Source organism: Mytilus galloprovincialis, chromosome 9 (genome assembly GCF_965363235.1).
Source record: "Mytilus galloprovincialis chromosome 9, xbMytGall1.hap1.1, whole genome shotgun sequence".
NCBI classification, from domain to species: domain Eukaryota; kingdom Metazoa; phylum Mollusca; class Bivalvia; order Mytilida; family Mytilidae; genus Mytilus; species Mytilus galloprovincialis.
This window is the reverse complement of record NC_134846.1, coordinates 65,064,958-65,087,024: the sequence shown is the minus strand read 5'-3', so window position 1 is coordinate 65,087,024 and position 22,067 is coordinate 65,064,958. Positions and strand designations below refer to the sequence as shown.

Genomic DNA, 22,067 nt, shown 5'->3' with positions numbered 1-22,067 from the left:
AAAAATCCATCAATATATATACAGGATTGCGTTTTGAACAACTTATCATTGCACACTTACAGAGTGCTGCCTGAAGACCAGACTAACTATGCTTCCAAAACATCCACTTCAATTCCCTCGCTGGTCACTTTTCCACACATACACTAGAACATGATATTAAAAGTTGTTCTGTAGAACAAGGAGTTTGGATGAAAATGTATGTAACAGTTGAATATCAGCAAACAATTAATATCACGTGTTATCAACAACAAAATTTAATAGCATAAATCCATCTTCATAATTTTAATCACGTATTGCTTTGGGGATATATAGTTTTAAATTTAGTAAATTTTCAAAATTCATTAATCTGATTTTAAAGATATTTCAGTAGTATAGACAATCGGATTGCTACTAAATACAAACACGCAAAAAAACCCCAAAACAATTCAAATATGTAACATTTACAAAAATATTAATGTAAAACGACATGCCTCCTCTCCTTTGAATTAGCATTAAATGATTATAGTTAGAAAAAATGCTTCTTAATTTTATATTATAAAACCGATATCATGACTTGTAAAATATAAAGGGGATTGTTTCAAATCGTGTAGCCTAGGTCTCTACTATGCATTCTTTTTATATATGTTTTATTTAAACGTCATCCAAACCCACCCAAGCAGAAAGTATTGATCTATATTCAATATTTATATGCTCATATGCATTGGTAATTTTAAAAGTATTTGTTTTGCTTTCTATACATATATGATAATATGCATTGATTATAGTCATAGATTATATATTGTTGACATTGTTTTTATTTATATTGATGTTTTATATGATATTTTCTGGTGTGTTTCACCTCTAATTTTTTTCGTGTCGAGGATCTTCAGCGGCCTCCACGTTTTTACAGATTGTAATGGATTATGGACCACACACCAGAAGTTCAGTACGTTACAAAATATTATTCAGCTACAATAAATGATCTATAACAAGTATATTTATTTGTATTTGATTTAAGGTTTATAACTTCCAGTTCGATTGTCTTGAACGTTTACAAGCTATTCATTCTTTTTTCAGCCTAATTCTCATTTTTATATTATTAATATATTTGAAAAGTCATTAAAATTTAAATTTTTGGTATACTGACGTAGGTTAATTTCCTCAAGAGGATCTGCTTCAGAAATCAACGAAGGTTCATCGGTGTACAAGACAATGTAAACTGAAAGTACTGAGTAAGCTTAAATTATGAGACGTTTTGTAGTAAATTTTCCTTTCAAGTGATTTTTCAACTTTCATTTCCTTATTTGATATTTTATTGTTCTTATAAAAATATGTGGTATGAGTGCCGATTAGACAACTATCCATCCAAGTCACAATTTGTAAAAGAAAAACCATCATAGGTCAAAGTATTGTCTTAAACACGGAGCCTTGGCTCACACCGAACAGCAAGCTATAAAAGGCTCCAAAATAACTAGTGTAGAACCATTCAAACGGGAAAACCAACGGTCTAACGCTGTATAATTTGTTCACACACCGTTGTCAATATAATGTAATTTGATGCGACTGTGTTACAAGTGAAATTTAGATCGCTAAAAAAACAGGTGAAATCCAGCTTTTTCTACATGAGAAAATGTCTGTACCAAGCTCGTACCAAGTCATGAATATGACAGTTTTTTTTATCAATTCGTTTGATGTAAACTTAGTGAGTTTTTGATTTTGCCATTTGATTAGGAACTTTCCTTTTTTAATTTTCCTCGGAGTTCACGATTTTTGTGATTTTACTTTTTCCCTAATCAAATGTCAAAATCAAGAGCTGAAACACGTTGTACAGTGACGCGGACGTCAGAGAGATCACTTTCGTTATCCATTCGATCACGAAAGTGATCTCTCCGACGTCCACGTCACTGTTTTGTAAATTCCCGCGAAAACATCTTTATCAGGTTCGATTACTGAACTTTCATGATCACCATACATGTAAATTGTATAAAATGGCGGACGTCAACATTGCCAATGGGGATGATGAAATTGTTGGACCAGACAAAAAGAAGCAGAAGACATCACCATCTGTAAAGTAAACATGAAAATTAAAAAAATTACACCATAAGATCGACAAACTCTTCACTGGCTCTGTTTTATTTTGTAAAACTGAACGGAGAAAAATGCAAGGGCCACGTGGCTTATTTAAGCTGTCGTCAATAAACCCTGTCATGAAATAGACTAATCCTCCTTATTTGCATATTGCTATATATCTACCTAAGTCTACTTTAAATAATCTCTCTCTATCAAACAACTAGAATGGCAAGGTTGTGTTATTATTTAACTGATAGTGGATTTGGTCAATATATAGTGACAGATAAGTCCAATATACCGAACTTTATTTTCAAAGTATAAAGCACCACGTACAACTTTTTATCAAGTCACGGGAATGATTTTGTTTTCTGAATTTTACTGATAAAGGAGGTGGATAACTAAACAAATTACCCAAATTGGGAATTGACATTTGAATGATGGGTAACAATACCCATTTCTAGGAACAAGGATACATTATTTTTCAACTTAATTTAAATGTGCACATTTTATTTCATGTCAGTTTCTTCAACTGGTTTGAGAAGATCCTCACGAATGTGATTTATCCCCAGGCCCGTAGCCAGGAATTTCCAAAGGGGGGTTCGTTGGACTAACAAACTCGACTTTAACAGTCACAATTCGAACAGAACACCGACTTTAACAGTGCTTATTTGTTTTCAAGGGGGGGTTCGTCTGAACCCCCCGAACCCCCCCTGGCTACGCGTATGATCCCCATTGATGGGTAAACATGAGTCCAAATTATATGTCTTTGAAAGGCTTATTTTATTTTTTATTTTTGTTACACCTTATGCAGTAATGGCCTTGCACAAGGACGTATCATACATGTCAACCTCTGACAATGGGAAATCATGTCATGACATGACATGACATGTCAAAAAGCGTGTGAAAACGCGTGACATAGATGCGGACTTGTTAATATGAATGTGGTAATGTTCATAATTTCATACAAATTTGTGAATATAAAAAAACAATATATATTCTACTGTGAACTTTTATTGTATTAAACAGTGGTCTGTTATGTTGCTTGTAAAGCACCACCACTAGGCACATATTCAAAACAACTGCCAGTTTCAAGTTTAGTTACATTTATTTGATAACAGTACACAATACAAATGTAACATAGTCAAGTTCTGATCAGAATTCAGTGTCAATTTCTTTATAATTGAAAAGGCTCTCCCACAGTAGGAATTGATATTTGACTGAATTAGCTTCATCAAGATTTGAAAGAATGTCATAAATTATGTTTTTTTTTTTGGCAATGTAAAATGTCATCTCTGCCATTGCTATTGCCTGGTTAAAACTGGGTAGTTCATCAGAAGAAAGCTGGTACTATGAGAGCTGATCCAACAGTTCTGTGATATTTTTATCTCCATAGCCTGTAGAAATCTGTTGCCGTGTTGGCTAGAGTTGAAACTGAAATTGAAAAAGAAAAATGTTCTATAAATTTGATTTCCATTATAAGATAAACATGTTAAATGCTTATTCAAATAGCTACATTGCATTTCTCCTCTCACATGTATTGTTTTTTTATCATTGCAACATAGAATGCACAAATTATGCGTTACTTGTCACTCGATCATTTAAACTTGAACTCCAAAATATAATTTATAAATCTTGAATCTTGCCGTACACATCGTTTTGGCTTACCAATCGGCACTTTAGACGACGGTGCAGGCCCTGCAAGTGACCTCGTTCTGTGCACATTTCCCCTATTAAGTGAATTTGAAAGAAAGTCACAAAATCGTTAAAACTAATCACAAACTACTTACCTTTTACTGTTTGTCCATACAGAAAAATAAACAATACGGCAGCCAAACAATTACTTCGATTTTTTCGGTATTTATCGCCGAATAAGGAAAAAACCCGAGAATAGCGATATCACTAACGACCAAAAAATGAAAAGAACGAAAAAGCGTGTAATTGCGTGTAATGTGGTGAAAAGCGTGTACACGCCATGTGACAAAATCCTCGCGTGTAAACCGTTGAAAAAGCGTGTATTACACGCGAATATCATGTCACTTGACATGTATGGGACGTATAACTAATATACGTCCTTGCCTTGCAGCAGAAAACATAAATTAGCCTTCAAGACATCATAGTTTTTATATTATATCCCTAAAAATGTAGCAATTTTCAGTGATTAAAGAATGAATTTTGGATTTCAAAAGTAGCTGTCATTAAGCACACATTCATGTAAACATAGGTAAATGACAACATTTTGCCTTAAGACACAATGACAGAAAATATCATTTTGGTAAAATTTGATAGCCTTCTAACATATCAAAAAGTACGATTTTGGAAGGCCATGATCTGTATTTTTCAGTTTTCATCTAAACTCCGATATTGAAGGGGAAAATGTTGCAATTTACATGACTGTGTAGCATATGACAGTCAATATGATGATTTTTCAAACAGTTAATTCATATTCCAGGAAAATGAGGAATAATGGGGAGATAATTCCATAGTTTTTGTTTTCATATAGCTAGTTGCAAACTACAATGTAGTACATTGTTATGTACCTGATCAAAGAAAATATATATAGTATTTTTGATATGCTTTAATAATTAAAAAATGCCATTTTGGGTTTCAAATAGTTTAATTTTTATCTAGATTCACTTTAAACTTGCATACAATAATTAAATAATTTGACTATGATACCTGTGATGCCTCTCACAGAAGAATTATAAAAATTGTAAAACAGATTATTACTAGAATTGCAAATACAAAAGTACTGAAAGTTTATATTAATTTTTCTATGTAATGATGAATACATTTTTGCATTTCAGGGAAGGTATTTTACTTGGTTATGGTAACCCACTCCTAGATATCTCTGTGAATGGAACAGAAGAATTTCTGAATAAGTAAGTACTGCATTACGTGTAAATTTACAACATTCTGTTTTAAAACTATACAACCTGAACCACTAACACACTATCAGTGTGACTTTGGCCAACTATTTTAGGGTGCAACCTTTAAACATGTTAAAGTATGGTTTGGTTTGTGACATTAAATTTTATACATATCGTGCCAAATAAACCTACTTATCTTTTATACTGAAACAATTTTGTGTTTTGGAAATATAGATACACAGTGATGTATTGAAAATGAAGCAGTATTTGTTTTAGGATAGATTATGAATAGGAATAAAGATTAAGAGTTAATGAATACAAACATTTCAACTTTTAAAATTCGGAGTGCAGACCTGCCAACTATCCCGATTTTCGCGGTATCATCCCGATTTTCATCCCTCAACCCGAATCCCGATATCGGGATCGTAAAACAAGTCAAAAACCCGATTTTCACAAAATATACCCGAAAAAATTATTGGTTACCGATTTTGAAGTTTTTCTGATCAATTTTTAAAAATCTATAATTTTACCTGGGGACATATTATGACAAGTTTATATTAACCCTGTGCTAATCAACGGTCACAACAGGTGTCATAATTTGTTGTTGCAAGTAATCGGATTACCTGATGGGTCATAACAATCCTCAAAATTAGTTAATATTTGTAACAGAAATTCAGTCAGACGGCCTTTGATTTTTAACCAATTTATCATATAAGCACAATTTGCAACGTTTACCGTAGTTCCATGACAAAATCATATTAACTAAAAGATGAGAACAGTGTAATGAACTCTTAAGAAAACATCGTTTATCTTGAAATCCATTTAATTTTTGAAATCAGACATGAGTCTGTTGATTTAAAATCGATGCCATTTTGTATACACTTCTACTGTATATAAGCCTCCGCCGGTAAGAGCACCTCTGAACACAAAGAAAGATAACTCAAATTTTATCCATTTTCTCATTAATACTGGCAGACTTAATAAAAATCTGAATTTATTTTTCTAACTTTAGGACATATAGGTTCATGTCTTTTGAGTCGTGGTCTAAAGACAAGTAGGTCTTTGGAGGGGGAAAGGGGGGTCTTCATTTTAAATCCTTCATTTTTTATTGTCATTTTTCTCTTTTCTTAAATTGTTTTGTCAATTTTAAAATAAGTACAAGAATCATGCAAATAAAAGAAATCAAGGCTTATAAGCTTATCATCAGTATACCAAAAGAAAAAAGAAGAGATATGAGACTATTTTAAGAGTAAAAAACAGTGCACACAGAAATGCCGCAAAAACTGTAACCCTTAAAAATCTGGTCGCGCACTAAATCCCCACGGGGAATTTTCAAAAGTTGGCAGGTCTGGGAGTGTCAAAAGCATTTTCTGGATTCCATCAGGAATGCTCTGAAATCCAAAGAGAGGTTTGGTAAGAAGATGATTGATTAAATTTGAAACTATCTTTATAAAAATGTCAGATAATTGCCTGCTGTACTAATTTGCATACCACATCCACTTCCTTTTTGCATTCTCAATGAAGCCATCAAATTCTGCTGTTTGCAAGAAATGGATATCCATGCAAACTTTTTAAAATAATTTTACCTTATAATTGAGACTATTTTATATTGATTGTGCTTATATTATCAACAATAGTGAGTAGAAACAATCAATATTGTACTTTTATGAAAAATATATCAACCAAGAGATTAAACTTACCAAATGTATTTTCATCTTTAATTAATTGTATCCTAGTATTTCAGCATAATTTCTCAATTCATTACATTTGTACAGCATACTAAATCAAAGATGCTTATTTTTTTTCTTTTAGATATGACTTAAAACCAGACGATGCTATTTTGGCAGAAGATAAACACAAGTCCATGTAAGTATTATATTTACATCAACAGAATATACATGTAAAAGAAGGTTTGTTGTATTCCACCAAATTGTTTGTATTTTTTGTAAAGCATGCAGTTGATATGTGTATATCTATGAGATCTAGTGATACACATAAAACAAAACAGTGAGTCTAGTCTAGTGATGAAATTCTGACAATATGTATGCCATTAATGAAATACATTTTTATTGTCTTTAAAAGTTATAGACTGCCAGGCGCATAGCTACGTTTACGTCAAAACGCCCGGGCGTACACTTGAATTTTGGTAAACAAATATTTAAATCTCAATAAATTAAAAAGATCTTGTTTGAAGCGCATCAGTCTTGTAAATATTTCTTCAATACCTTGTAATTGCGAACAAAAATGTAGAAATTGATTTTCGATCAAATGGTACCGTATTATATATTTGTTCATTTTCTGTCAGTCAAAGTCTAAATCTCCCGGGAATTCTTTGAACTTTCCATCTGTTTAAAACAATTCATAAACAGTATATTTTTTTTTTCATTTTTCAATTGATATTCGGACTGATCTTTCAGCAACTAACTGACGGTCTGAGATAATTATTTTTCACAAGAAAATTTTTAAAACCGTTAGATATTGTCATGAAACTTGGACGGAAGTTAACATATATTCTAGATCAAGTATAAAAAATATCTAAAGAAAATGTTATTTTAAATCCTGTAATGGACTGATAAATTGATTCCATTTTCGCGGGAGCGGTAATCCAAGGCGAGAACCACGGCTTAACAGAACCCTTTACGAATTTTCATAATGCACCTAAACATCTATGCAAATCAATCATTTCATATCCATTAACGACATTTGTACGAAAAGGGGTTTTAGTCGAATATTCGCTTGACCCCATGGATCATTTTAAACATATTTTACAGTAACTGGTTGGGATGTTTTCTCTAACACCAATGACCATTACATTCCAAATCAACACAATCAATACATTTAACATAAAAAAAAAAGTATCAACTTGCTACATGTATTGATTAGCTTTTAATGACAAATGTGCCTCCTCCTCGAACCCACTACTTAAAGGTGTTATAACCTAGATCCGATTGGAACCCTCAAACCCTTCACCGAGGTTGGGGCGTACACTTGAAAATAGCCTAGCTACGCCACTGACTGCACTGTCATTTTATGACGTTTAAAGTAAATGAAATAAAAGTGAGAATTATATATACGTTTCCATTGTTCAATTCATATTCTTAAATGATAACACATTATGATAATAATCTTCACAGGTACAGTGACATGGCCAAGACATTTGCAGATCATGTAGAGTATATTCCTGGAGGAGCTACATTAAATGCCATCAAATTAGCACAGGTAAGATTGACTACCAGAAGTCAGAATGTCTGTTGTAATTAAGCTTAACATAGTTTTTTTACCACTGCATATTTAATATGAAAAAAAGAGGATGTGGGGTATATGCCAATGAGACATCAACTTAAGGATGTACTTAGGTGAGGTTTTGAAATTAATGTCAAATGTTCGGATTACAATACAAGGTAAAATATTTTGCCCCCATAACACCCATTTATTTTTTCATAGAAGACTTAATAGCTCATGAAAGTTCATTTACCAAAATTTTAGAAGATTCTTGATTTTCTTTCTTTTGTTTTTATACGACCGCAAATTTTGAAAAAATTTTCGTCGTATATTGCTATCACGTTGGCGTCTGCGTCGTCGTCGTCGTCGTCGTCGTCGTCGTCGTCGTCCGTCGTCGTCCGTCGTCCGAATACTTTTAGTTTTCGCACTCTAACTTTAGTAAAAGTGAATAGAAATCTATGAAATTTTAACACAAGGTTTATGACCATAAAAGGAAGGTTGGTATTGATTTTGGGAGTTTTGGTCCCAACATTTTAGGAATAAGGGGCCAAAAAGGGCCCAAATAAGCATTTTCTTGGTTTTCGCACCATAACTTTAGTTTAAGTTAATAGAAATCTATGAAATTTTGACACAAGGTTTATGACCACAAAAGAAAGATTGGGATTGATTTTGGGAGTTTTGGTTTCAATAGTTTAGGAATAAGGGGCCAATAAAGGGCCCAAATAAGCATTTTTCTTGGTTTTTGCACAATAACCTTAGGTTAAGTAAATGGAAATCTATGAAATTTAAACACAATGTTTATGATCACAAAAGGAAGGTTGGTATTTATTTTGGGAGTTAAGGACCCAACAGATTAGGAATTAGGGGCCAAAAAGGGACCCAAATAAGCATTTTTCTTGGTTTTCGCACTATAATGTTAGTATAAGTAAATACAAATCTATGAAATTTAAACACAAGGCTTATGACCATAAAAGGAAGGTTGGTATTGATTTTGGGAGTTTTGGTCCCAACAGTTTAGGAAAAAGGGGCCCAAAGGGTCCAAAATTAAACTTTGTTTGATTTCATCAAAATTGAATAATTGGGGTTCTTTGATATGCCGAATCTAACTGTATATGTAGATTCTCAACTTTTGGTCCCGTTTTCAAATTGGTCTACATTAAGGTCCAAAGGGTCCAAAATTAAACTTAGTTTGATTTTGGCAAAAAATGAATCGGTTGGGTTCTTTGATATGTTGAATCTAAAAATGTACTTAGATTCTTGATTATTGAAGTTTTTTTGGTCCAGTTTTCAAATTGGTCTACATTAAGGTCCAAAGGGTCCAAAATTAAACTTTGTTTGATTTCATCAAAAATTGAATCCTTGGGGTTCTTTGATATGCCAAATCTAACTGTGTATGTAGATTCTTCATTTTTGGTCCTGTTTTCAAATTTCAAATTCTACATTAAAGTCCAAAGGGTCCAAAATTAAACTAAGTTTGATTTTAACAAAAATTTAATTCTTGGGCCTCTTTGATATGCTGAATCTAAACATGTACTTAGATTTTTGATTATGGGCCCAGTTTTCAAGTTGGTCCAAATCAGGATCTAAAATTATTATATTAAGTATTGTGCAATAGCAAGTCTTTTCAATTGCACAGTATTGTGCAATGGCAAGAAATATCTAATTGCACAATATTGTGAAATAGCAATTTTTTTTTTAATTAGAGTTATCTTTCTTTGTCCAGAATAGTAAGCAAGAAATATCCTATTTGTTCAATAGCAAGAATTTTTTTTAATTGGAGTTATCTTTCTTTGTCCAGAATCAACTTAAATCTTTGTTATATACAATATACAATGTATATACACTTTTTACTACCAACTGATAAATTTAAATAATCTTTACCATTCAGTGATAACAAGCAGTTTTTTTACATCTTAATATTTTATGATGTATTTAAATGAGTAGTTATTGTTGCAAACTCCATTAGAAATTTGAATTGATATCAGTTTTGAAAAAGGGAAACGGGGATGTGAAAAAAAAGGGGGGGGGGGGGTTAAATTTTTCTCATTTCAGATTTCATAAATAAAAAGAAAATTTCTTCAAACATTTTTTTGAGAGGATTGATATTCAACAGCATAGTGATTTGCTCAAAGGCAAAAAAAACCTTTTAAGTTCATTAGACCACATTCATTCTGTGTCAGAAACCTATGCTGTGTCAACTATTTAATTTTAGATTTAAAAAGTTTGAAGAAGAAATCTTTAATTAATTTGTAAAATCTTGGCATTTGTTTTGTGTAAAAAAAACCCATGTAATGTCAAAAATTTGATCACAATCCAAATTCAGAGCTGTATCATGCTTGAATGTTTTGTCCATACTTGCCCCAACTGTTCAGGGTTCGACCTCTGCGGTCGTATAAAGCTGCGCCCTGCGGAGCACCTGGTTAGACCCTAATACAATGTAGCACCAAGTCAAATAGAAGGTAAAAGTCCGAGTCAGCCTTTTTCTGCCATATTTTAAATCTCAAATATCTAGAAAAAGAGGTCCATGACCTATCAATATTTTTAGCTAGTTTTTATCCTTAACCTCTACCAGGTTATTGTATCAATTTTGAATTCTTGATTGATCAATTTTCACCTAACCCCACCTAAGTACATCCTTAAATGAAAGATAAATAAGAAATATGGTAACAAATGATAACCACTGAATAGCAGGCTCCTGCCTTGGGACAGGGACACACATAATGTGGCAGGGTTAAACATAAGTGCAGAATAGCAAAAGACATTTAAGAAAAATATATAAAAAATTCAAACTGTTTTGCAAATGTCAAATTGTTACAAAGGTGAAACAGAAACAACCTGTAAATTTAGATCAACAAAATGATTGCAATTATATGTCATCAAGTTTATGCAATTAGCTTTAGCATTATATTTATAATTAATATAGTGGTTGTTGAGAGTTCCTGATGCAACATCATTCTTTGGTTGTGTAAAAAAAGATGAGTTTGGTGATATTTTGGAGAAAAAGGCAAAGGAAATAGGTGTTAATGTTAAATTCCAATACACAGATAAAGAATCGACAGGCACTTGTGCTGTCATTGTTACTGGAAAAAACAGGTGAGAATTACCAAGGAATTATACATAGCATCAATAAGATGGTCGAGTTAAGTTTTCAACTTAAGTTAGATTGATAGGAACTACTTACAATAGACCATGATATGTTCTCTAAAGTCACGTAGCTGTCTGTACATCTCCTTTTGTTGACCATATTGAGGTCCTGCTCACTCATTTGTTGCCAGGCAACTTTGTAATAATGAGCAATGTTGATGTCCATCAGATTGTCTTTTTCTGAATTTTATACCATTAATCGAGACATATTTCTATGTCAACAGTCAACTTTATGATGGTTATGAACTTTGTTTAAACATTGTTAAAAAATTATTTAAAGTATTATCAGAAAATGAGACAACTCTTTATGGAATATCGGGTGACTGTAAATGATCCATATAAAGATAAAGATGATATTCTCATATTTCTTTCAAAGGAGACTTTTTTCTATTTTAGATCAATGTGTGCAAATTTAGCAGCAGCAAACCTTTTCACAGAGGACCATTTGAATAATTCAGAAAATTGGTCTTTGGTAGAAAAAGCACAGTTTTATTACATCGCTGTAAGTTATTACCTAATTTTCTAAGATATTTGTATATTAAAATTTTAAAACTTGTTAACAAAATCAGTCATTATTTAAAATTTTTTTTTTTAACTTAAAGCTGACAATAAAAGATACAGTTTACTTAAGTGTTGTTGTCAATGTAGCAGTATTTACAGCTGAAAAGTAATATTGTCACTGGAAATGCAACTATTTCATAATTTAGAAAAATTAACTATTTGTGTTAAGATTAATGTTGAATATTGATGACAATGATTAATGCCAAAAATGTTCATTGATTGAGTGATTTTTTTTGTTTTGTTTTACAGGGATTTGCATTAACAGTTTCACCACCATCCATCCTTAGAATAGCTAAACATTCCCATGAGAAGAATAAAACTTTCTGTATGAACTTGTCGGCACCATTTTTATGTCAGTTCTTTAAAGACCCAATGTTACAGACATTACCATATGTAGATGTACTGTTCGGCAACGAAACTGTAAGTAAACTTCCCTACCTAATTGGGAGACTTTCTATTACAAACTTTAAAGAATAGATGAAATGTAATAAGCCTGACATATATTGTGGGTATTGACCATTTACTTGTACAGTTATTTGTTCGTTTTTTATTGGTATAGCATATTAATGACAATTATGTTTTTACAAGTTACTAATTGAATGTGTTGTTGTTGAAGTGGGTTTCAGTAAGTTTTACTACCATTTATCTTCATAGAACTGAGAATGGGAATAAGCAATGTGTCAAAGAGACAACAAGCTGACCAAAGAGCAAAAAAATACCAAGGCCACCAATAGGTCTTCTACGCAGTGAGAAAATCCTGCATCAGGAGGCTGGCTGCGGGTTGCACCTCAACAACAGTGTATACTAGTTCAGCTAAATGGTCGCCACATTAAACTCCTAAACATCAGAATAGCTAAACTTTGTAGTTAAGTTCAACATGAAAAAAGAATTTGATAGCTTGGTACTTTATTTTTATCAAAAAATCTATAAATGAACATCTGTCTTATTGCTTTATAAAAATGTTTACAGGTTAGTTTTGTAGTTCTAACATAATTATCATTACCTTTGAGTCAGTAAAATTCTCTAACAATTAATTTGTATATTTGTCTTTCAGGAAGCAGAAACATTTGCAAAAGAAAATAACCTTGAGGTAGGTGAATTTTCATTCTGACATGGATTTAGTAGGTTGTATGAATTCAGTTTTTGTTGGTCTTTGAAGGAGACATTTTTGTCTTGTTGTATAGCATTCTTAAAACACAAACTTGTAATGATAACATGTCATGTTGAATGTGTAAAATATTTACCTATTGATAAATTTAAATGACTTAAAACAATGATTATTTTGTCACTATAATAAAACTACCTGACCTTAAGTTGGACAACAAATGTCTTTCCTGGACATCAAAGTGGGCTGACAACCACATACAGGTTTTGGAACAAGCAATGAAGTGTAAATGACTATATGGCAATGGGGAATGTGTCAGAGACAACAACCTGACCAAAGCAGAAAAGTTTAAATTTGTAAATATATTCCGCAAACTTCCCAATAATGTCTATATCATAATGAGGAAATAGTATTTGAAAATATATGAGTTGAGAGGCGTGTTTGGAAAAAAGAATTAACACTCTGGTATTTCATACAACAATCTGAAATTTATTTCTCGTTCTTTTTATTTGTATGCAAACTTTTCCATAAAAATAATTGAACAAGGTTGTCATTTATATATTAAGATGTCAAGTCAGCATATGTCCGAGACTAGATTTGTTTACATAGGTTATCATGATAGGGATGCTAGTGGATATTATGAAGTTAATAAATCAGTCTAAGGTATTTGAATTGGAGGAGGTAAACATATTTTCTAAATTACTCGTGCAATTAACAATTATCACAGTCTTCACGCTGAATGGCAGCTCAGTCTTGTAAAATTGCTCTCGGGCCTGTAAAAATCATATCTACAGGCCAACAGAATTTAACTAAAAATTTTCAAAAATTTCGGGCCTGTAGATTTAACAGTTCAACGTGAAGACTCTTATCACCATCAATAACGCAGTAAAGTATGCAAGGATATTTTATTTTCTTACAACTATTATTTGATAGTATATTTATTTTATTTTTCAAGACAACAGATAGGAAAGAAATTGCAAAGAAATTAGCAGGTTGGAAGAAAGAAAATACTTCTAAATCTCGAGTGGTTGTCATTACACAAGGAGACGGAAATGTCATTGTTGCACAAGGTAACTTTGAAAATTATTATTTAAAGCTAATAATTTTACCATTGCTGTTTTGAATTAAAGTCATTGTAAGCAGAAAACTTGATGTAGGATACCCATTTTGTGCAATCAAGATACTCATAGTAATATTAAATTAATTTCCATCAACATTCTGGATAGAGAGTACCAATTTTGTGCAATCAAGTCCACATACTTTTCCATTCAGAGCCTTTCAAGCAAGTCTGTGTATATGTCTAGTTTGTACAAGGTTTAAAACTATAAAGTATATTTAAATAAAATTTCAGATGACAGAGTAACAGAGTACCCAATTATACCTATAGCAGCAGATGATATTGTAGATACAAATGGTGCAGGGGATGCTTTTGTTGGGGGTAAGTGAATAATTCAGACTTTCATTATACCAAGATTTTTACAGAAATTATTTGTTTCTTTTGAGTATTTTAATGAGGGATCAAGTATATCCTTAGGTTATAGACATTCCAATGGAGATGACACTTACAGTAATCAACTTTTACAGTAGGGTTTTGTTATTGGTTCCTGTATTTAAACAAAAAATTAGACATTGAGAAGAATTTTTATATTAATATTAGTAAATACGTTTTATAAATCTTGAAACAAATTTTACTTCATAAAATGTTTCAAATAACATTTCTTTTAATTTGCATACTTTCAGGATATCTTTCTCAGCTGGTACAAGGGAAATCCATAGAAGAGTGTGTACGTTGTGGAAACTATTCTGCCAACTTAGTTATACAGCGATCAGGTTGTACCTTCCCGGAAAAGCCAAGTTTTCAATAACAGACTAATTAGGGAATATTGTCTTTAGTATTTCATTTAAGTGGGTAAACATTCTGTGGGAATTAATATGTAAACTGCTTTTATTAATAAGTATCTTGGTATCTATGTCTTGGATTTAGATTCTAGTATATGGAATGGAGATAAATTGTTAAGAATTCTTTTTAAGGCTTAAAGTGCATACATAAATTTATTAAAGAAGAAAAAAATAGCAGCTCTGTTTATATAAAATTAACATATAAGAATGAATAATTCTTTTTTGAATTGTCTAAAAATCAAATTTGTTTTTATACGATTGTTACTTTTTATATCCTTTTTCCACAATTTTCATTAAAATGCACATTTTATAATTTATTCTTTTATTTAATATTATGAATGTACATTCTCTGAAATATACTGGTTGTAAAAGAAGCATCAAATTTAAATTTAACATATACTCATTTTAGATCTTCTGATTCTCAATGAATTTGAAATAATGTTGTAAACTTTAGAATTTTTTGTGTACCTTATTTATTACAAATGTTCTATAACAGACAATTGAAGATTGTTTAATGGTTGATTCTGTGCATTCGTGTTGTTAAATAATACTAGGGTAACTTACTTAAAATTTGATTTGTATGATGAGATTTAAGGACTTATGTATTGTTCTCATGAATCAAAACATCGAATTGATTTCTAAATTTACAGTATTTGCAAAATGTTGTATGTGTTAGAAAAACTATTTAAATGATATTAAATATGTTCCATTAGACCCTTTTTGGGCAACTGTAGTCCTACACTAAAAAAAATCATTTCAATTATTAAGTTATTTCAGATAAGAGATTATGCTTTTACATTATTTGTGGATTTTTATAACATTTTCATAGCATTCAAAATGTAGGATTGCAAGTTAAACCTAAAGGGTCTTTATGGACAATACAAATCAATGCCATTATTTGTTATTATTTTTACAAGTTTTAACTAGTTTTATATGAACTTATATTTTCATTACTTTTCAACATTTTTCCAATTGCATTTACCTTGATTTCAGTCTTGAAGAATTATGCCTGAATTAGATCACAGGTTTCAATGATGAATAAATTGGGCAGGAAAAAAATCGACCATGTTTAGAATAAATTTGATTGTGGATTTTCCTACATTTGCAATCAAATTAGATATCAAAGACATGTGTTTGAGAATCTCGATACTTATTTTAGTATTACATGATCTTTCCACACAATTTCATGTTGTGAACTTGTACATCATTGGTTTACCCATCATATAGAATAAAAATGAGCGTATTCAATTGTGCAGTATCAAATGTCTCATTGTGAAATTTAATAGAGGGTATACAAATAAATAAATGTTAAAGGTTTCAATGTCATTCATTTCTGTTTTGCTTAGACCAGGCATACTGTTTCCAGCAGCTGGGTTAATGACAAATGGCAACGAATTTCACTGAAAGCAAAACATAGGAATTGCTTTGTTAGGCGATGACAGTGTCAACAATTGTTAAGTTTGTGCTCAAGTTAATAGGTTGATAGGATCTATTTGTGATAGATCAAAGATATTTTCTATGAAGTTGTATTACTATCTGTTCATACCTAGGACATGGTTCAGTGACTGAATTTATAAACTACATGTTGCTATCCATCTGATTGTCTTTGCTGAATTTATGCTGACAAGCAAGACGCATCTCTGTGTGAACAGTTTATATTTTTAAAGTTGGTCTGAGCAAAAATACATCTCAGTTCCATGGAGATTATTTGCTCCCACCTGTCAGTCCATTAATTGAAAGTTTTGCTATGTTTACATGTGGAAGAGTTGCAATTTAAATTTGAAAATATGCACTTTATTATCAAAATTACATAGAGGCTTATTTAAGGTGTACAGAAAATAAGATTTTACAGTTTTATCTTTTACTATCAAACAATATGGAAACACTTTATATGTGATTAGACAAACATTTGATAATGACAAAACTAGATAAACTAACAGAAAATTATTTAAGGATGCATAAAACTTTCTTGAGTTACATTGATGACTTTAAATTGATGTTTTGTGAGGTGAGAGAATTAATCCTTATTAATTTCAAAGACAAAGGTCAAGGTTGTTTAAGTTCTAACAGAAAAGGCTTGTCAGCACTATGCATTCAAATTTAAGAGGTCGGGGGAACTTTTTGTTAGGGGGAGAGAATTGTAAGAATAGCATTTCTTGTCTGGTTATCCTCAAATCGGTTTGAAGGTATTCATCACAAACTTTTTTGTTTTGATTATAAGAAAAAAATCTAAATATGGAGAAGATTTTTCAGGGAATTTGAGAATGAGTTTTATCTTTGGTGATTGTCATTTGTTGTTTTTTATTGTCAGCCTTTTTACATTCAATAAATTAGTTAAGAATCTCTGTTTGCTATTCCATATACAGCAAACAACTTATGAATGTTGTCCATATGTGTCCTTAAACATCTTTCTTTACATGTGAATCCCCTGAAATCTAGATTTAATGATAAAGCTACAAGAGGGTCATAAGTATCGTACTTGCCTATAAAGTGAATTTCTAAAATACTTATTGAGTTTGAAGCATTTTCAGAACGTCCCAAATAATGATTATCAGAGCCTACAATACCAAAAGTTTTTGTCTTTCCAGTTATGTAATTTTTTTAAAGTAATGACACCAATTAATAATAGCAAACAGTCTGTATTATCTTCTCTGCTCATCATACTTTAATCATTTATAAATTATTTATTTATCATAATTAATACTTGCTATCTCTTGGTAGAACCATATACTTTTCTGCAATAATAGCTGTCAATTGATTTGCCTCAGTAAAACTAAAATTTCGATTTATTACTTGTTAAATTTCCAACTCGCCTTAATGGCATATGTCATTGATTGTCTGTTTTGCTTTATTAAATAAAAGTTCATAAATAATTTAATTAAAACATATTATATTGGCTAATTGAAACTAAACTGTATATTATCCATCGTTTAGCACTGTAATTGTACAGCAAAGACCAATAAAATGTCTACACATGTGTCACACAGAGATGTTTTAAAAAAAACGGACCAGAGCACTTTAAAGATGAGAACATTTTTCAAGTGCTTCCAATCAAAATGCATGCTTACGGTAGTCTCCATTGTTAGAAGAAAATTCAATTGCATATGACTTGTATATAGCACTGAAGTAAAGGCATTTGTCTCTGAAATATACGTATGTACATGTACTTTAAAGCATATAGGTATTTTTTCAGAGACAAATAGTACCAACAGAAGCAAAGTTTATGTTGTGTATCTATTTTTGTGAAATTAATTAATAACGGTAAGATGATATAGATATAAAAGTGATTTGATGAGAAGGCTAGCAGATCTTTTTTTCCTTTTTTGGAAAATTGTTTTTACTTATAATGTAAAACCTACTAAGTTTCATAACAAAACAAAATAATCAAATATGACCCATAACAAGCTGCACATCTTTAATAAGAGTACAACCCCGGAGGGGTAACTTCCTATATTTTTAGTGGTACAAATGTTCCGCGAAACAAGGTCGTTTTTTCGCTTGTTAGAACAGGGTCGCTTTTTCATGCCCTGCTGGTGAGAATAGTTTTTTTTTTTGTCGAGCCTGCAACTTTTGTTGCAGAAAGCTCGACAGGGATAGTGATCTGGCGGCGGCGTTAGCTAACTTCTTAAAAGCTTTATATTTTAGAAGGTGGAAGACCTGGATGCTTCATACTTTGTATATAGATGCCTCATGTTACGAAGTTTCCGTCAGTCACATATCCAATGTCCTTGACCTCATTTTCATGGTTCAGTGACCACTTGAAAAAAAAGTTCAGATTTTTTGTAATGTTGAATTCTCTCTTATTATAAGTAATAGGATAACTATATTTGATATGTGCATACCTTGCAAGGTCCTCATGTCTGTCAGACAGTTTTCACTTGACCTCGATCTCATTTCATGGATCAGTGAACAAGGTTAAGTTTTGGTGGTCAAGTCCATATCTCAGATACTATAAGCAATAGGGCTAGTATATTCGGTGTATGGAAGGACTGTAAGGTGTACATGTCCAACTGGCATGTGTCATCTGACCTTGACCTCATTTTCATGGTTCAGTGGTTATAGTTAAATTTTTGTGTTTTGGTCTCTTTTTTTCATACTATATGCAATAGGTCTACTATATTTGTTGTATGGAATGATTGTAAGGTGTACATGTCTAGTGGGCAGATGTCATGTGACCTTGACCTCATTTTCATGGTTCAGTGGTTATAGTTAAATTTTTGTGTTTTGGTCTCTTTTTTTCATACTATATGCAATAGGTCTACTATATTTGTTGTATGGAATGATTGTAAGGTGTATATGTCTAGCGGGCAGATATCATGTGACCTTGACCTCATTTTCATGGTTCAGTGGTCAAAGTTAAGTTTTTGAGTTTTGGTCTTTTTATCTAATACTATATGCCATAGGTCAACTATATTTGGTGTATGGAAACATTTTATGATCTTTATGTCAGTAGCACAGGTTTCTTTTGACCGTGACCTCATTTTCACGGTTCATTGCACAGTGTTAAGTTTTTGTGTTTTGGTCTAGTGATAGGTCAACTATATATGTTGTATAGAAGCATTGTTAGCTGTACATGTCTGCCTGGCATGGTTCATCTGACCTTGACCTCATTTTCATGGTTCATTGGTCTTCGTTTAGTTATCTTGGTTAATGTTAAGTTTATGAGACAGTTGTAATAAAGCTTTATACTTAGGACTATCAACATAATATCAATGATTAGTATAGAAGGCGAGACATTTCAGCGTGTGCACTCTTGTTTAAAACAAAGTATTTGTCTAGAACTGGATCGCTTATTTAATTGTTATATATATGATACAGCAAAAAGAGTTGATCAGAAATCTTTTGTTTTGCTTTATTCTTAATCCGTGGTCAATTTGAAGTTAAAAAAAAACGTGTCTAGAACAGGGTATATTTTTCAATATTTCTGTTAAGAACAGGGTATGTTTTTCAATGTTTTCTGGTTAGAACAGGGTATGATTTGGAATGTGCTGTCGGCACAGTTATACCCGAAAGGATAGTCAGCACTGCACAAATTATAACATATTGCTGAATGAAAACTTGCAAAAGCTGGTAACCTCTCTAACATTTAATTACAATACTGACTCATTTTCACAATTTCACACATGGGGAAACCAGAAAAAAATATAACAAGTTTGTTACAAAAAGCTGCACATCTTTAATCGGTGTTCAATCACTGTCCAAAGATTGATTTATGTTTTAAAAATGAAATCTGTTGGAGCCACCCATGAAACAAACTATGTACTTTCTATGTGTTTCTGTTATACTGAGTGGATTGGTTACTAGACCTGTCGACGCTGGCGAAGATGGATAATAAATAAAAATTCAGCTTTTTATATCTAAAATAAAAACAGCATTAACCGTATGTGCTTGTGATAAACACAGAGTGAAGATAAAGGGATCTTCAAAACTCAGTCGGAAGAAAGACCGACAAAACTATAACAAACATTGGTGACTGGACAATCGTATTTCTCAAGTCGTTCATCTGTCATTGTTCTTTTGACTTTTCACATTTGCGTCAACTTCATTAAACTACAATCCTTATTTGAACCATATTCTACAGGAAAATTTTCATTCCTAACTTTTATAGACTCCATGACATACCTGTATGTATAGACGTGTGTCAAACAGGGACGGATTTAGGGGGCATGGTGTTCTAGCTGATTAGTGCAGGCTCCCTCAGCGACAGTGGCTCCCCATTTTACCCTCCACTGTCAATTTCCATTGAATGGATGACTCATTGAAGAAATCTAACCGTGATTTTCATATATATAAATATTTATAATAGGCTATAGCACCACCTATGAAAATTACAAAATTTAAAAGAAAACCTAGATGATTGTTCAAAACAGCATAATTTGATAATAATTTTCCAAATGATTCATGTCTACGAAATAAATTGCAAAATAAACGTTATGGCTAAATCAATTTACTATTTGAATTAGACATAATTTTATTACGATTCGGTTGATGCACTGGGTTGATGGGTACATATTGATAAGTTTCAGGATAATATGAGTGTAAATCCATCTATGACATATAGCATCAATTCAAAATTAGAATTAGCAATACCTTTAAACATAAATTTTGCCTCGGAATAGTAAACTGTCAAGAATTACTAATGCTTCTCTAAGTCAAAGATGACCGCTTGTCAGTCTTATTTCACCCAACACTATATGCAGCCATCTTTTCCATAGATTTAAATAAATGGGTTAAATCATAACCGCCCAAGCTATGACTTAGTTATAGACCTTAAACAATATCATTAATTAAAAACTTAATGCTACGAAGTCCCATAGAAACGTTGTTGTCTAAATTAACTTTTGCTCTATATGTATTGATATATTTATAACTTAGATTATCGTTTGGGGAAAACGATGACTGTCGAACCATGCAGATATGAAAAGGGTATTCGTTGGGAAAAAATGTGATGATCTTCGTCATCAATTAAAAACTTGCCATGGTTTGTCAATTAATCTGCGACTAATGATTATCTGATTGTCCCTTTTATGTTCGCCCGACTCTTATATGTCCCGAAGTTTCTTATACTAACATGGAACAAGCCTGGGTGCTGAAAAAAAAAACAACCAGAAAATAAAAGATATCGAGTGCAAGATATAAACAATAGAGAATAATGGGTAAAAACATAAAGAGAACAAAAATATAGAAATGATTCTAGGTCTTTGCTTATTAATGTAGTTATTGGTTACATGTAAAACAAATAAAAATATGGACCAACTCCAGTACACATTTAAGGGTGCACTCGACTTTAGTGACTCAGCGGTGACATCCCATTAGTCAGGGCCGTAACTACATTGAGACAAATGAGGCAAATACCTCATGCTGGAAATTGCAAAAAAAAAAATGAAAAAAAGATTGTCTTTATATCAAATTGTTTTCACGGAATGTGTCTTGCAAGATGCAAGTTCTCTTCACTCCCTGATGTCGCCCCTGCATTTTTTTGTGATCTATGTTTCTATTTTACTTTTGGTTTTCGGAGTTGATGGTCTATTTTTTGTATTTCTGTGTCTCGGGTTTGTCTTTTGTTCTTTTATTGTCCTACTTTATGACTAGTCTGAGTGTTGTTTTTTCATTTGTAAACGTGTGCAATGTTGCATATCCACCGATGTCCAGATATTGTGCGGGAAAATATTTTAAGAATATGCTCTCCTTTTTTATATAGATTAGACCGTTGGTTTTAC

General features: G+C 31.8%; 1 protein-coding gene across 2 annotated transcripts; it reads left to right on the top strand.

Annotated features, from left to right (window-relative positions):
* Positions 1 to 1,924: 1,924 nt before the first annotated feature.
* Positions 1,925 to 15,736, top strand: LOC143045652 (uncharacterized). 2 transcript variants are annotated; one of them, XM_076218298.1, is made up of 11 exons: positions 1,925 to 2,050; positions 4,854 to 4,928; positions 6,729 to 6,782; positions 8,051 to 8,135; positions 11,062 to 11,231; positions 11,679 to 11,784; positions 12,093 to 12,263; positions 12,898 to 12,933; positions 13,904 to 14,018; positions 14,300 to 14,386; positions 14,689 to 15,736. In XM_076218298.1, the coding sequence occupies exons 1-11, from the start codon at positions 1,968 to 1,970 to the stop codon at positions 14,811 to 14,813; spliced, it is 1,107 nt and encodes a 368-aa protein (XP_076074413.1). In that variant the 5' UTR covers positions 1,925 to 1,967; the 3' UTR covers positions 14,814 to 15,736. The 2 variants fall into 2 exon arrangements, with proteins under 2 accessions (XP_076074413.1, XP_076074414.1); XM_076218299.1 differs by lacking the exon at positions 1,925 to 2,050 and adding an exon at positions 2,230 to 2,282.
* The last annotated feature ends 6,331 nt before the right edge of the window (positions 15,737 to 22,067 follow it).

Bases quoted from the DNA above. Each gene is read 5' to 3' on its own strand.
- LOC143045652 (XM_076218298.1), top strand. From the start codon at position 1,968: ATGGCGGACGTCAACATTGCCAATGGGGATGATGAAATTGTTGGACCA. The intron at 11,785-12,092 runs GTAAGTTATTAC...TTTGTTTTACAG, and splicing joins CACAGTTTTATTACATCGCT to GGATTTGCATTAACAGTTTC. The intron at 12,264-12,897 runs GTAAGTAAACTT...TTTGTCTTTCAG, and splicing joins TACTGTTCGGCAACGAAACT to GAAGCAGAAACATTTGCAAA.